This window comes from Entelurus aequoreus, linkage group LG23 (genome assembly GCF_033978785.1).
Source record: "Entelurus aequoreus isolate RoL-2023_Sb linkage group LG23, RoL_Eaeq_v1.1, whole genome shotgun sequence".
Lineage (NCBI taxonomy): Eukaryota > Metazoa > Chordata > Actinopteri > Syngnathiformes > Syngnathidae > Entelurus > Entelurus aequoreus.
The window spans coordinates 43,901,734-43,921,361 of NC_084753.1; the positions used below are offsets into that span (position 1 = coordinate 43,901,734).

A 19,628-nucleotide genomic window follows, 5' to 3' on the forward strand; every position below is an offset into this window, starting at 1 on the left:
AAGTTCCACAAGATCCACACGTTCCACACAATTTACAAGTTCCACAAGATCCACACGATCCACAAAATCCAAACGTTCCACAAGATCCACACGTTCCACACGTTCCACAAGATCCACAAGTTCCACAAGATCCACACGTTCCACAAGATCCACAAGATCCACAAGATCCACAAGTTCCACAAGTTCCACAAGATCCACACGATCCACACATTCCACAAGATCCACACGTTCCACAAGATCCACAAGATCCACAAGTTCCACAAGTTCCACAAGTTCCACAAGATCCACAAGTTCCACAAGATCCACACATTCCACACGTTCCACAAGATCCACACGTTCCACAAGATCCACACGTTCCACACAATTCACACGTTCCACACTATTTACATATTCCACACGTTTTACATGTTCCACACTATTTACACGTTCCACATGATCAACACGTTCCACACGATTTACACGTTCCACACGGTGCAAATGTTGCACATGTTCCACACGTTCCACACGATCCACACGTTCCACACAATTTACAAGTTCCACAACATCCACACGATCCACACGTTCCACAAGATCCACACGCTCCACACAATTTATAAGTTCCACAAGATCCACACGATCCACACGTTCCACAAAATCCAAACGTTCCACAAGATCCACACGTTCCACAAGATCCACACGTTCCACACGATCCACACGTTCCACACGATCCACACGTTCCACAAGATCCACACGTTCCACACAATTTACAAGTTCCACAAGATCCACACGATCCACAAGATCCACACGTTCCACAAGATCCACACGATCCACACGTTCCACAAAATCCAAACGTTCCACAAGATCCACACGTTCCACAAGATCCACACGTTCCACACGATCCACACGTTCCACACAATTTACAAGTTCCACAAGATCCACACGTTCCACAAGATCCACACGTTCCACACAATTTACAAGTTCCACAAGATCCACACGATCCACAAGGTCCACACGTTCCACAAGATCCACACGTTCCACACGATCCACACGTTCCACACAATTTACAAGTTCCACAAGATCCACACGATCCACACGTTCCACACGATCCACACGTTCCACACAATTTACAAGTTCCACAAGATCCACACGATCCACACGTTCCACAAGATCCACACGATCCACACGTTCCACAAAATCCAAACGTTCCAAAAGATCCACACGTTCCACAAGATCCACACGTTCCACAAGATCCACACGATCCACACGTTCCACAAAATCCAAACGTTCCACAAGATCCACACGTTCCACAAGATCCACACGTTCCACACGATCCACACGTTCCACACAATTTACAAGTTCCACAAGATCCACACGATCCACACGTTCCACACGATCCACACGTTCCACACAATTTACAAGTTCCACAAGATCCACACGATCCACACGTTCCACAAGATCCACACGTTCCACACGATCCACACGTTCCACACAATTTACAAGTTCCACAAGATCCACACGATCCACACCTTCCACACGATCCACACGTTCCACACAATTTACAAGTTCCACAAGATCCACACGATCCACACGTTCCACAAGATCCACACGTTCCACACAATTTACAAGTTCCACAAGATCCACACGATCCACAAGATCCACACGTTCCACAAGATCTACACGTTCCACACAATTTACAAGTTCCACAAGATCCACACGATCCACACGTTCCACAAAATCCAAACGTTCCACAAGATCCACACGTTCCAGAAGATCCACACGTTCCACACGATCCACACGTTCCACACAATTTACAAGTTCCACAAGATCCACACGATCCACACGTTCCACAAAATCCAAACGTTCCACAAGATCCACACGTTCCACAAGATCCACACGTTCCACACAATCCACACGTTCCACACGTTCCACACAATTTAAAAGTTCCACAAGATCCACACGATCCACACGTTCCACAAGATCCACACGTTCCACACCATTTACAAGTTCCACAAGATCCACACGATCCACAAGATCCACGCGATCCACACGTTCCACACGTTCCACACGATCCACACGTTCCACACAATTTACAAGTTCCACAACATCCACACGATCCACACGTTCCACATGATCCACACGCTCCACACAATTTACAAGTTCCACAAGATCCACACGATCCACAAGATCCACACGTTCCACAAGATCCACACGTTCCACACAATTTACAAGTTCCACAAGATCCACACGATCCACACGTTCCACAAAATCCAAACGTTCCACAAGATCCACACGTTCCACAAGATCCACATGTTCCACACGATCCACACGTTCCACACAATTTACAAGTTCCATAAGATCCACACGATCCACACGTTCCACACGTTCCACAAAATTTACAAGTTCCACAAGATCCACACGATCCACACGTTCCACAAAATCCAAAAGTTCCACAAGATCCACACGTTACACAAGATCCACACGTTCCACACAATTTACAAGTTCCACAAGATCCACACGATCCACACGTTCCACACAATTTACAAGTTCCACAAGATCCACACGATCCACAAGATCCACACGTTCCACACGATCCACACGTTCCACACAATTTACAAGTTCCACAAGATCCACACGATCCACAAGTTCCACAAGATCCACACGATCCACACGTTCCACAAAATCCAAACGTTCCACAAGATCCACACGTTCCACAAGATCCACACGTTCCACAAGATCTACACGATCCACACGTTCCACAAAATCCAAACGTTCCACAAGATCCAAACGTTCCACAAGATCCACACGTTCCACACGATCCACACGTTCCACACAATTTACAAGTTCCACAAGATCCACACGATCCACACGTTCCACACGATCCACATGTTCCACACAATTTACAAGTTCCACAAGATCCACACGATCCACACGTTCCACAAGATCCACACGTTCCACACAATTTACAAGTTCCACAAGATCCACACGTTCCACAAGATCCACACGTTCCACACGATCCACACGTTCCACACAATTTACAAGTTCCACAAGATCCACACGATCCACAAGATCCACACGTTCCACAAGATCCACACGTTCCACACGATCCACACGTTCCACACAATTTACAAGTTCCAAAAGATCCACACGATCCACACCTTCCACACGATCCACACGTTCCACACAATTTACAAGTTACACAAGATCCACACGATCCACACCTTCCACACGATCCACACGTTCCACACAATTTACAAGTTCCACAAGATCCACACGATCCACACGTTCCACAAGATCCACACGTTCCACACAATTTACAAGTTCCACAAGATCCACACGGTCCACAAGATCCACACGTTCCACAAGATCCACACGTTCCACACAATTTACAAGTTCCACAAGATCCACACGATCCACACGTTCCACAAAATCCAAACATTCCACAAGATCCACACGTTCCACAAGATCCACATGTTCCACACGATCCACACGTTCCACACAATTTACAAGTTCCACAAGATCCACACGATCCACACGTTCCACACGTTCCACAAGATCCACACGTTCCACACAATTTACAAGTTCCACAAGATCCACACGATCCACAAGATCCACGCGATCCACACGTTCCACACGTTCCACACGATCCACACGTTCCACACAATTTACAAGTTCCACAACATCCACACGATCCACACGTTCCACATGATCCACACGCTCCACGCAATTTACAAGTTCCACAAGATCCACACGATCCACACGTTCCACAAAATCCAAACGTTCCACAAGATCCACACGTTCCACAAGATCCACACGTTCCACAAGATCCACACGTTCCACACAATTTACAAGTTCCATAAGATCCACACGATCCACACGTTCCACACGTTCCACAAAATTTACAAGTTCCACAAGATCCACACGATCCACACGTTCCACAAAATCCAAAAGTTCCACAAGATCCACACGTTTCACAAGATCCACACGTTCCACACAATTTACAAGTTCCACAAGATCCACACGATCCACACGTTCCACACAATTTACAAGTTCCACAAGATCCACACAATCCACAATATCCACACGTTCCACACGTTCCACAAGATCCACAAGTTCCACAAGATCCACACATTCCACAAGATCCACACGTTCCACAAGATCCACAAGTTCCACAAGATCCACACGATCCACACATTCCACAAGATCCACACGTTCCACAAGATCCACAAGATCCACAAGTTCCACAAGTTCCACAAGATCCACAAGTTCCACAAGATCCACACATTCCACACGTTCCACAAGATCCACACGTTCCACAAGATCCACACGTTCCACACAATTCACACGTTCCACACTATTTACATATTCCACACTTTTTACATGTTCCACACTATTTACACGTTCCACATGATCAACACGTTCCACACGATTTACACGTTCCACACGGTGCAAATGTTCCACATGTTCCACACGTTCCACACGATCCACACGTTCCACACAATTTACAAGTTCCACAACATCCACACGATCCACACGTTCCACAAGATCCACACGCTCCACACAATTTACAAGTTCCACAAGATCCACACGATCCACACGTTCCACAAAATCCAAACGTTCCACAAGATCCACACGTTCCACAAGATCCACACGTTCCACACAATTTACAAGTTCCACAAGATCCACACGATCCACACGTTCCACACATTCCACATGTTCCACACGTTCCACACAATTTACAAGTTCCACAAGATCCACACGATCCTCAAGATCCACACGTTCCACACGTTCCACAAGATCCACAAGTTCCACAATATCCACACGATCCACACATTCCACAAGATCCACACGTTCCACACGTTCCACAAGTTCCACAAGATCCACACGATCCACACGTTCCACAAAATCCAAACGTTCCACAAGATCCACACGTTCCACAAGATCCACATGTTCCACACGATCCACACGTTCCACACAATTTACAAGTTCCACAAGATCCACACGATCCACACGTTCCACATGTTCCACAAGATCCACACGTTCCACACAATTTACAAGTTCCACAAGATCCACACGATCCACAAGATCCACGCGATCCACACGTTCCACACGTTCCACACGATCCACACGATCCACACGTTCCACACAATTTACAAGTTCCACAACATCCACACGATCCACACGTTCCACATGATCCACACGCTCCACGCAATTTACAAGTTCCACAAGATCCACACGATCCACACGTTCCACAAAATCCAAACGTTCCACAAGATCCACACGTTCCACAAGATCCACACGTTCCACAAGATCCACACGTTCCACAAGATCCACACGTTCCACACAATTTACAAGTTCCACAAGATCCACACGATCCACACGTTCCACACGTTCCACACAATTTACAAGTTCCACAAGATCCACACGATCCACACGTTCCACAAAATCCAAAAGTTCCACAAGATCCACACGTTTCACAAGATCCACACGTTCCACACAATTTACAAGTTCCACAAGATCCACACGATCCACACGTTCCACACAATTTACAAGTTCCACAAGATCCACACAATCCACAATATCCACACGTTCCACACGTTCCACAAGATCCACAAGTTCCACAAGATCCACACATTCCACAAGATCCACACGTTCCACAAGATCCACAAGTTCCACAAGATCCACGCGATCCACACGTTCCACACGTTCCACACGATCCACACGTTCCACACAATTTACAAGTTCCACAACATCCACACGATCCACACGTTCCACATGATCCACACGCTCCACGCAATTTACAAGTTCCACAAGATCCACACGATCCACACGTTCCACAAAATCCAAACGTTCCACAAGATCCACACGTTCCACACGTTCCACAAAATCCACACGTTCCACACAATTTACAAGTTCCACAAGATCCACATGATCCACACGTTCCACACGTTCCACACAATTTACAAGTTCCACAAGATCCACACGATCCACACGTTCCACAAAATCCAAAAGTTCCACAAGATCCACACGTTTCACAAGATCCACACGTTCCACACAATTTACAAGTTCCACAAGATCCACACGATCCACACGTTCCACACAATTTACAAGTTCCACAAGATCCACACAATCCACAATATCCACACGTTCCACACGTTCCACAAGATCCACAAGTTCCACAAGATCCACACGTTCCACAAGATCCACAAGTTCCACAAGATCCACACGTTCCACAAGATCCACAAGATCCACAAGTTCCACAAGTTCCACAAGTTCCACAAGATCCACAAGTTCCACAAGATCCACACATTCCACACGTTCCACAAGATCCACACGTTCCACAAGATCCACACGTTCCACACAATTCACACGTTCCACACTATTTACATATTCCACACTTTTTACATGTTCCACACTATTTACACGTTCCACATGATCAACACGTTCCACACGATTTACACGTTCCACACGGTGCAAATGTTCCACATGTTCCACACGTTCCACACGATCCACACGTTCCACACAATTTACAAGTTCCACAACATCCACACGATCCACACGTTCCACAAGATCCACACGCTCCACACAATTTACAAGTTCCACAAGATCCACACGATCCACACGTTCCACAAAATCCAAACGTTCCACAAGATCCACACATTCCACATGTTCCACACGTTCCACACAATTTACAAGTTCCACAAGATCCACACGATCCTCAAGATCCACACGTTCCACACGTTCCACACGTTCCACAAGATCCACAAGTTCCACAAGATCCACACGATCCACACATTCCACAAGATCCACACGTTCCACACGTTCCACAAGTTCCACAAGATCCACACGATCCACACGTTCCACAAAATCCAAACGTTCCACAAGATCCACACGTTCCACAAGATCCACATGTTCCACACGATCCACACGTTCCACACAATTTACAAGTTCCACAAGATCCACACGATCCACACGTTCCACACGTTCCACAAGATCCACACGTTCCACACAATTTACAAGTTCCACAAGATCCACACGATCCACAAGATCCACGCGATCCACACGTTCCACACGTTCCACACGATCCACACGTTCCACACAATTTACAAGTTCCACAACATCCACACGATCCACACGTTCCACATGATCCACACGCTCCACGCAATTTACAAGTTCCACAAGATCCACACGATCCACACGTTCCACAAAATCCAAACGTTCCACAAGATCCACACGTTCCACAAGATCCACACGTTCCACACAATTTACAAGTTCCACAAGATCCACACGATCCACACGTTCCACACGTTCCACACAATTTACAAGTTCCACAAGATCCACACGATCCACACGTTCCACAAAATCCAAAAGTTCCACAAGATCCACACGTTTCACAAGATCCACACGTTCCACACAATTTACAAGTTCCACAAGATCCACACGATCCACACGTTCCACACAATTTACAAGTTCCACAAGATCCACACAATCCACAATATCCACACGTTCCACACGTTCCACAAGATCCACACATTCCACAAGATCCACACGTTCCACAAGATCCACAAGTTCCACAAGATCCACACGATCCACACATTCCACAAGATCCACACGTTCCACAAGATCCACAAGATCCACAAGTTCCACAAGTTCCACAAGATCCACAAGTTCCACAAGATCCACACATTCCACACGTTCCACAAGATCCACACGTTCCACAAGATCCACACGTTCCACACAATTCACACGTTCCACACTATTTACATATTCCACACTTTTTACATGTTCCACACTATTTACACGTTCCACATGATCAACACGTTCCACACGATTTACACGTTCCACACGGTGCAAATGTTCCACATGTTCCACACGTTCCACACGATCCACACGTTCCACACAATTTACAAGTTCCACAACATCCACACGATCCACACGTTCCACAAGATCCACACGCTCCACACAATTTACAAGTTCCACAAGATCCACACGATCCACACGTTCCACAAAATCCAAACGTTCCACAAGATCCACACGTTCCACAAGATCCACACGTTCCACACAATTTACAAGTTCCACAAGATCCACACGATCCACACGTTCCACACATTCCACATGTTCCACACGTTCCACACAATTTACAAGTTCCACAAGATCCACACGATCCACAAGATCCACACGTTCCACACGTTCCACAAGATCCACAAGTTCCACAAGATCCACACGATCCACACATTCCACAAGATCCACACGTTCCACACATTCCACAAGTTCCACAAGATCCACACGTTCCACAAGATCCATAAGTTCCACAAGATCCACACATTCCACACGTTCCACAAAATCCACACGTTCCTCAAGATCCACACGTTCCACACAATTCACACGTTCCACACTATTTACATATTCCACACTTTTTACATGTTCCACACTATTTACACGTTCCACATGATCAACATGTTCCACACGATTTACACGTTCCACACGGTGCAAATGTTCCACATGTTCCACACGTTCCACACGATCCACACGTTCCACACAATTTACAAGTTCCACAAGATCCACACAATCCACACGTTCCACAAGATCCACACGCTCCACACAATTTACAAGTTCCACAAGATCCACACGATCCACAAAATCCAAACGTTCCACAAGATCCACACGTTCCACAAGATCCACACGTTCCACAATTTACAAGTTCCACAAGATCCACACAATCCACAAGATCCACACGTTCCACACGTTCCACAAGATCCACAAGTTCCACAAGATCCACACATTCCACAAGATCCACAAGATCCACAAGTTCCACAAGATCCACACGTTCCACAAGATCCACAAGATCCACAAGTTCCACAAGATCCACAAGTTCCACAAGTTCCACAAGTTCCACACATTCCATATTTACTACTTCCTATCAGTAATAATGTCATATTTACTACTTCCTGTCAGTAATAATGTAATATTTACTACTTCCTGTCAGTAATAATGTAATATTTACTACTTCCTATCAGTAATAATGTAATATTTACTACTTCCTGTCAGTAATAATGTAATATTTACTACTTCCTATCAGTAATAATGTCATATTTACTACTTCCTGTCAGTAATAATGTAATATTTACTACTTCCTATCAGTAATAATGTCATATTTACTACTTCCTATCAGTAATAATGTCATATTTACTACTTCCTATCAGTAATAATTTCATATTTACTACTTCCTATCAGTAATAATGTAATATTTACTACTTCTTATCAGTAATAATGTCATATTTACTACTTCCTATCAGTAATAATGTCATATTTACTACTTCCTGTCAGTAATAATGTAATATTTACTACTTCCTATCAGTAATAATGTCATATTTACTACTTCCTGTCAGTAATAATGTAATATTTACTACTTCCTGTCAGTAATAATGTAATATTTACTACTTCCTATCAGTAATAATGTAATATTTACTACTTCCTGTCAGTAATAATGTAATATTTACTACTTCCTATCAGTAATAATGTCATATTTACTACTTCCTGTCAGTAATAATGTAATATTTACTACTTCCTATCAGTAATAATGTCATATTTACTACTTCCTATCAGTAATAATGTCATATTTACTACTTCCTATCAGTAATAATTTCATATTTACTACTTCCTGTCAGTAATAATGTAATATTTACTACTTCCTATCAGTAATAATGTCATATTTACTACTTCCTGTCAGTAATAATGTAATATTTACTACTTCCTGTCAGTAATAATGTAATATTTACTACTTCCTATCAGTAATAATGTAATATTTACTACTTCCTATCAGTAATAATGTAATATTTACTACTTCTTATCAGTAATAATGTCATATTTACTACTTCCTATCAGTAATAATGTCATATTTACTACTTCCTGTCAGTAATAATGTAATATTTACTACTTCCTATCAGTAATAATGTCATATTTACTACTTCCTGTCAGTAATAATGTCATATTTACTACTTCCTGTCAGTAATAATGTCATATTTACTACTTCCTTTCAGTAATAATGTCATATTTACTACTTCCTGTCAGTAATAATGTAATATTTACTACTTCCTATCAGTAATTATGTAATATTTACTACTTCCTATCAGTAATAATGTCATATTTACTACTTCCTGTCAGTATTAATGTAATATTTACTACTTCCTATCAGTAATAATGTAATATTTACTACTTCCTGTCAGTAATAATGTAATATTTACTACTTCCTATCAGTAATAATGTCATATTTACTACTTCCTATCAGTAATGTCATATTTACTACTTCCTATCCGTAATAATGTAATATTTACTACTTCCTATCAGTAATAATGTCATATTTACTACTTCCTGTCAGTAATAATGTAATATTTACTACTTCCTATCAGTAATAATGTAATATTTACTACTTCCTGTCAGTAATAATGTAATATTTACTACTTCCTATCAGTAATAATGTCATATTTACTACTTCCTATCAGTAATGTCATATTTACTACTTCCTATCCGTAATAATGTAATATTTACTACTTCCTATCAGTAATAATGTCATATTGCTTGCATCAGTTGAGTATTAAAGTAGTATTTATGACTCTTCATGAATACTGACTATTACTGAATGTAATATTTACTCACTGACAGTCCAGAATGCTGCATAATAAATGTAAATAACATAACAAAACATAATAAATGTAAATAACATAACAAAACATAATAAATGTAAACAACATAACACAACATAATAAATGTAAACAACATAACACAACATAACATTGTGGACCACAACAATAGCAGCCTTGTTGAATGTCGATTCATGTTCTGCTGTGGGCAACGACGTCATCGATGACATCATGATGACGTCGTCAATGATGTCATTTTTGAAGCCTCAACTTAGTCTGCCCTCTCATTTTGATTTCTTCCTGGCAACAATCTTTGTCATCTTTACACTTCCTGAAACCTTCAGACAGGCTGCAGGGTGAACTTAGTCCGAGTGAATCATTTAAAGCACACACACACACACACACACACACACACACACACACACACACACACACACACACACACACACACACACACACACACACACACACACACACACACACACACACACACACACACACGCAGCACAAAAAGGGCGTGAAGCTCCCTGGAGTTTCCAACATGGCCGCGGTGTAAATAATGCACCAGCGAGGAAGAGGACGCCATGGACGATACGGTTGCTCCCTGCTAGCATTATCATCCATCCATTTTATACTGCTTGTCCCTTTCGGGGTCGCGGGGGGGTGCTGGAGCCTATCTCATCCATATTATTATTACTACAATTATTATGTTTATGTCTATCTTTGTCATCTTCTTCATTTGGACATCATTCTTCAATTGATATCGTCTGATATCACCTGATATATCTTGATACATACATATCAAATAAACATTACATTCAGGGGGGGGCGTGAGAGGCTATATTGACTAGCGTATATCTTGATACATACAGATAAAAATAAACATTACATTCAGGGGGGGCGTGAGAGGCTATATTGACTAGCGTATATCTTGATACATACAGATAAAAATAAACATTACATTCAGGAGGGGGGCGTGAGAGGCTATATTGACTAGCGTATATCTTGATACATACAGATAAAAATAAACATTACATTCAGGGGGGGCGTGAGAGGCTATATTGACTAGCGTATATCTTGATACATACAGATAAAAATAAACATTACATTCAGGAGGGGGGCGTGAGAGGCTATATTGACTAGCGTATATCTTGATACATACAGATAAAAATAAACATTACATTCAGGGGGGCGTGAGAGGCTATATTGACTAGCGTATATCTTGATACATACAGATAAAAATAAACATTACATTCAGGGGGGGCGTGAGAGGCTATATTGACTAGCGTGTATCTTGATACATACAGATAAAAATAAACATTACATTCAGGGGGGGCGTGAGAGGCTATATTGACTAGCGTGTATCTTGATACATACAGATAAAAATAAACATTACATTCAGGGGGGGCGTGAGAGGCTATATTGACTAGCGTGTATCTTGATACATACAGATAAAAATAAACATTACATTCAGGGGGGCGTGAGAGACTATATTGACTAGCGTATATCTTGATACATACAGATAAAAATAAACATTACATTCAGGGGGGGCGTGAGAGGCTATATTGACTAGCGTGTATCTTGATACATACAGATAAAAATAAACATTACATTCAGGGGGGCGTGAGAGGCTATATTGACTAGCGTATATCTTGATACATACAGATAAAAATAAACATTGCATTCAGGGGGGGGCGTGAGAGGCTATATTGACTAGCGTATATCGTGATACATACAGATAAAAATAAACATTACATTCAGGGGGGGCGTGAGAGGCTATATTGACTAGCGTATATCTTGATACATACAGATAAAAATAAACATTACATTCAGGGGGGGCGTGAGAGGCTATATTGACTAGCGTATATCTTGATACATACAGATAAAAATAAACATTACATTCAGGGGGGCGTGAGAGGCTATATTGACTAGCGTATATCTTGATACATACAGATAAAAATAAACATTGCATTCAGGGGGGGGCGTGAGAGGCTATATTGACTAGCGTATATCGTGATACATACAGATAAAAATAAACATTACATTCAGGGGGGGCGTGAGAGGCTATATTGACTAGCGTATATCTTGATACATACAGATAAAAATAAACATTACATTCAGGGGGGGCGTGAGAGGCTATATTGACTAGCGTATATCTTGATACATACAGATAAAAATAAACATTAAATTCAGGGGGGCGTGAGAGGCTATATTGAATAGTGTATATTTTGACACATACAGATAAGAAATAAACAATACATTCAGGGGGGGCGTGAGAGGCTATATTGAACAGTGTATATCTTGACCCATACAGATAAGAAATAAACAATACATTCAGGGGGGGCGTGAGAGGCTATATTGAACAGTGTATATCTTGACACATACAGATAAAACATAAACATTAAATGAAAATAGCATAAAATAAACATTAACTTGGGGGGGGGGGCGTGAAACAAATAGTTCCCTTAGGTGCAGAGTGAAGGGGGGGCGTGAGATGCAATAGCGTTCATGTTAGTCAAATGTATTTTGGCACACACACATTAGAAATAAACATTCACTTGAGGGGGGGGCGTGAAAAAAAAGGATGTAGTCTTGGGGGGGCGTGAGAACTTTTTCCATCGAGTCAAAGATCTCTTTTAAAAATGGACGCCCGGAAGTGACTTTTTGGGGCGACGCCGGCGTGGAAAATGTTGCCACCTCGGCCAAAAACCCCACGCTCACCTTGAAGCCGCCCAGGTGCATTGTGGGTAAAAGACCTTCTCTCTGCACCACTCCCAGTCATCGGGTCGCTAAGTTTCGGGGGGAAACACGTGCCGGAACCTTCCGGACGCCAGCATGGCCGCCACAACAAGGGTGTCACCTCGCCGCGTCTCCGGGAGTGCACACACACACACACACACACACACACACACACACACACACACACACACACACACACACACACACACACACACACACACACACACACACACACACACACACACACACACACACACACAACCTACCTCATCTCGTCTTCCGCAGTGAGAGAAAAGGACAGGAAAGGACAGGAAAGGACAGAAAAGGACAGGAAAGGACAGGAAAGGACGGCCAGATGGGGCGGGACAGTCCGGCGAGGATGCTAACGCTACAAGCTAGCGGGCGACGGCGATGATGCGGCACCTTTCACACCAGCAGTGGGCGAGAGAGAGAGGGGGGGGGAGAGAGAGAGAGGAGAGTGAGAGTGCGAGAGAGAGAGAGGGAAGGGAGCTGCTCCCCCCTCGTTGCCTAGGAAACTGAAGATGATGTGATGGAGAGGGCGGGGCTTGCTCCTATTGGCTGGCAGGGCGTGGTGCTTCCCTGGTGGGGGGATGGGAGAGCCAAGAGTTCTTCTTCTACTACTCATGACTGCAGAGAGCACAGCGCCCCCTGCACTGTGTTGACATGTACTACACTCTACTATACTTTACTGTGTTGACATGTACTACACTCTACTATACTGTACTGTGTTGACATGTACTACACTCTACTATACTGTACTGTGTTGACATGTACTACACTCTACTAGACTGCACTGTGTTGACATGTACTACACTCTACTATACTGTACTGTGTTGACATGTACTACACTCTACTGTACTGTGTTGACATGTACTACACTCTACTGTACTGTACTGTGTTGACATGTACTACACTCTACTATACTGTACTGTGTTGACATGTACTACACTCTACTGTACTGTGTTGACATGTACTACACTCTACTATACTGTACTGTGTTGACATGTACTACACTCTACTATACTGTACTGTGTTGACATGTACTACACTCTACTGTACTGTACTGTGTTGACGTGTACTACACTCTACTATACTGTACTGTGTTGACATGTACTACACTCTACTATACTGTACTGTGTTGACATGTACTACACTCTACTGTACTGTGTTGACATGTACTACACTCTACTGTACTGTACTGTGTTGACGTGTACTACACTCTACTATACTGTACTGTGTTGACATGTACTACACTCTACTGTACTGTGTTGACATGTACTACACTCTACTGTACTGTGTTGACATGTACTACACTCTACTATACTGTACTGTGTTGACATGTACTACACTCTACTGTACTGTGTTGACATGTACTACACTCTACTATACTGTACTGTGTTGACATGTACTACACTCTACTATACTGTACTGTGTTGACATGTACTACACTCTACTGTACTGTGTTGACATGTACTACACTCTACTGTACTGTGTTGACATGTACTACACTCTACTATACTGTACTGTGTTGACATGTACTACACTCTACTGTACTGTGTTGACATGTACTACACTCTACTATACTGTACTGTGTTGACATGTACTACACTCTACTATACTGTACTGTGTTGACATGTACTACACTCTACTGTACTGTACTGTGTTGACGTGTACTACACTCTACTATACTGTACTGTGTTGACATGTACTACACTCTACTATACTGTACTGTGTTGACATGTACTACACTCTACTGTACTGTGTTGACATGTACTACACTCTACTGTACTGTACTGTGTTGACGTGTACTACACTCTACTATACTGTACTGTGTTGACATGTACTACACTCTACTGTACTGTGTTGACATGTACTACACTCTACTATACTGTACTGTGTTGACATGTACTACACTCTACTATACTGTACTGTGTTGACATGTACTACACTCTACTGTACTGTGTTGACATGTACTACACTCTACTATACTGTACTGTGTTGACATGTACTACACTCTACTATACTGTACTGTGTTGACATGTACTACACTCTACTATACTGTACTGTGTTGACATGTACTACACTCTACTGTACTGTGTTGACATGTACTACACTCTACTATACTGTACTGTGTTGACATGTACTACACTCTACTATACTGTACTGTGTTGACATGTACTACACTCTACTATACTGTACTGTGTTGACATGTACTACACTCTACTAGACTGCACTTTGTTGACATGTACTACACTCTACTAGACTGCACTGTGTTGACATGTACTACACTCTACTATACTGTACTGTGTTGACATGTACTACACTCTACTATACTGTACTGTGTTGACATGTACTACACTCTACTGTACTGTGTTGACATGTACTACACTCTACTGTACTGTGTTGACATGTACTACACTCTACTATACTGTACTGTGTTGACGTGTACTACACTCTACTATACTGTACTGTGTTGACATGTACTACACTCTACTGTACTGTGTTGACATGTACTACACTCTACTGTACTGTGTTGACATGTACTACACTCTACTATACTGTACTGTGTTGACATGTACTACACTCTACTATACTGTACTGTGTTGACATGTACTACACTCTACTATACTGTACTGTGTTGACATGTACTACACTGACTACTACACAAGTACACTCCACTTCTACTTCAAATACTAGACAAGTACACTGACTAAATGTTATATTTTTATTATTTAAATTCTTCATAAATGTTATATATTTAATATTTAAATCCTTCATAAATTTATTTTTATTATTTAATTTATTATTGAAATTCTTCATAAATTTGATATTTTTATTATTGAAATCCTCCATAAATGTTACATTTTTATAATTGAAATTCTTTATAAAAAAAATCATTTTTATTATTTAAATCCTTTGTTGTTGTTATATTTTTATCATCCAAATCCTTCATAAATGTTTTATTTTTATTACTTAAATCCTTCATAAATGTTAAATATTTAAATCCTTTATAAATGTTATATTTTTATTATTTAAATTCTTAATCAATTTTATAATTGTATTATTTAAATCCTCCATAATTGTTGTATTGTTATTATTTAAATCCTCCGTAAATGTTACATTTTTATCATTGAAATTCGTCATAAAAATGTTATTTTTATTATTGAAATCCATTGTTATTGTTATATTTTTATTATCTAAATCTTTCATAAATGTTTTATTTTTATTATTTAAATCCTTCATAAATGTTAAAAATTTAATATTTAAATGATCTATAAATCTTTTTTTATTATTTAAATCCTCCATAAATGTTACATTTTTATCATTGAGATTCTTTATAAAAAAATGTTTTTTTATTGTTTAAATCCTTTGTTATTGTTATATTTGTATTATCTAAATCCGTCATACATGTTTTATTTTTATTATTTAAATCCTTCATAAATGTTAAATATTTAATATTTAAATCCTTAATAAATCTTATATTTGTATTATCTAAATCCTTCGTGTTTTATTAATATTATTTAAATCCTTCATAAATGTTAAATATTTAATATTTAAATCCTTAATAAATCTTTTATTTGTATTATATAAATCCTTCGTGTTTTATTAATATTATTTAAATCCTTCATAAATGTTAAATATTTCATATTTAAATCCTTCATAAATGTTATATTTTTATTATTTAAATTCTCCATAAAAGTTCTATTTTTATTATTTAAATCCTCCATAAATATTATATTTTTATTATTTAAATTCTCCATAAATGTTATATTTTTATTATTTAAATCCTCCATAAATGTTACATTTTTATCATTGAGATTCTTTATTAAAAAAAAAGTTTTTATTGTTTAAATCCTTTGTTATTGTTATATTTTTATTATCTAAATCCTTCATACATGTTTTATTTTTATTATTTAAATCCTTCATAAATGTTAAATATTTAATATTTAAATCCTTAATAAATCTTATATTTGTATTATCTAAATCCTTCATGTTTTATTTGTATTATTTAAATCCTTCATAAATTTTAAATATTTAATATTTAAATCCTTCATAAATGTTATGTTTTTATTATTAAATTCTTCATAAATGTTATATTTTTACTATTTAAATCCTCCATAAATGTTACATTTTTATTATTTAAATCCTCCATAAATATTATATTTTTATTATTTAAATTCTCCATAAATGTTTTATTTTTATTATTTAAATCCTCCATGAATATTGTATTTTTATTATTTAAATTCTCCATAAATGTTATATTTTTATTATTTAAATCCTCCATAAATGTTACATTTTTATCATTGAGATTCTTTATAAAAAATGTTTTTTATTGTTTAAATCCTTTGTTATTGTTATATTTTATTACCTAAATCCTTCATACATGTTTTATTTTTATTATTTAAATCCTTCATAAATGTTAAATATTTAATATTTAAATCCTTAATAAATCTTATATTTGTATTATCTAAATCCTTCATGTTTTATTTGTATTATTTAAATCCTTCATAAATGTTAAATATTTAATATTTAAATCCTTCATAAATGTTATATTTTTATTATTAAATTCTTCATAAATGTTATATTTTTATTATTTAAATCCTCCATAAATGTTATATTTTTATTATTTAAATCCTCCATTAATATTATATTTTTATTATTTAAATTCTCCATAAATGTTTTATTTTTATTATTTAAATCCTCCATGAATATTATATTTTTATTATTTAAATTCTCCATAAATGTTATATTTTTATTATTTAAATCCTCCATAAATGTTACATTTTTATCATTGAGATTCTTTATAAAAAATGTTTATTGTTTAAATCCTTTGTTATTGTTATATTTTTATTACCTAAATCCTTCATACATGTTTTATTTTTATTATTGAAATCCTTCATAAATGTTAAATATTTAATATTTAAATCCTTAATAAATCTTATATTTGTATTATCTAAATCCTTCATGTTTTATTTGTATTATTTAAATCCTTCATAAATGTTAAATATTTAATATTTAAATCCTTCATAAATGTTATATTTTTATTATTAAATTCTTCATAAATGTTATATTTTTATTATTTAAATCCTCCATAAATGTTATATTTGTATTATTTAAATCCTCCATAAATATTATATTTTTATTATTTAAATTCTCCACAAATGTTTTATTTTTATTATTTAAATCCTCCATAAATATATTTTTATTATTTAAATTCTCCATAAATGTTATATTTTTATTATTTAAATCCTCCATAAATGTTATATTTTTATTATTTAAATCCTCCATAAATATTATATTTTTATTATTTAAATTCTCCACAAATGTTTTATTTTTATTATTTAAATCCTCCATAAATATGTTTTTATTATTTAAATTCTCCATGAATGTTATATTTTTATTATTTAAATCCTCCATAAATGTTATATTTTTACTATTTAAATCCTCCATAAATATTATATTCTTATTATTTAAATCCTCCATAAATATATTTTTATTATTTAAATTCTCCATAAATGTTATATTTTTATTATTTAAATCCTCCATAAATGTTATATTTTTATTATTTAAATCCTCCATAAATGTTATATTTTTATTATTTAAATTCTCCATAAATGTTTTATTTTTATTATTTAAATCCTCCATAAATATATTTTTATCATTTAAATTTTCCATGTTATATTTGTATTATTTAAATCCTCCATAAATGTTATATTTTTATTATTTAAATTCTCCATAAATGTTTTATTTTTATTATTTAAATCCTCCATAAATATATTTTTATTATTTAAATTCTCCATAAATGTTATATTTTTATTATTTAAATCCTCCATAAATATTATATTTTTATTATTTAAATTCTCCATAAATGTTTTATTTTTATTATTTAAATCCCCCATAAATATTATATTTTTATTATTTAAATTCTCCATAAAAAATGTATTTTTATTATTTATGTGACAATTGTGTAAACCCCAAGTCGAGAGCAACCCCAGGATGCAGACATGAGTGTACTACAGTTGTGTACTCACAAAAAGTGCTCCTCACAGGAGGGAACAAAAGGCCACGGTGCAAAAAGGAGAAGACAAAAACTAGCATGTATAAAAACTAGTATATATATATAAAAATAAAACAAAGTTGGGTGGGAGTTGCAAGACGTGTTACCTCCCAAGTATACACCAAGCTGGATGGCACCAGGAGAGGTCAGGATCACAAGCATGGAAGTCATCAGATGTGGAGTGGCATCATCGA

At 37.8% G+C, this 19,628-nt stretch overlaps 1 protein-coding gene across 2 annotated transcripts in view; it reads right to left on the reverse strand.

Annotated features, from left to right (window-relative positions):
• The window catches only part of akap6 (A kinase (PRKA) anchor protein 6), a 173,763-nt gene extending 154,135 nt beyond the window's left edge, over window positions 1-19,628 (reverse strand). Inside the window, exon 1 of one of the 2 annotated variants that reach the window (XM_062034641.1) lies at window positions 19,542-19,628. In XM_062034641.1, coding sequence (XP_061890625.1) covers window positions 19,542-19,605 — 64 coding nt within the window. In that variant the 5' untranslated portion in view covers window positions 19,606-19,628. Of the gene's footprint in view, window positions 1-13,621; window positions 13,778-19,541 lie in introns of those variants that run through there. The other variant, XM_062034642.1, reaches the window with a different exon arrangement.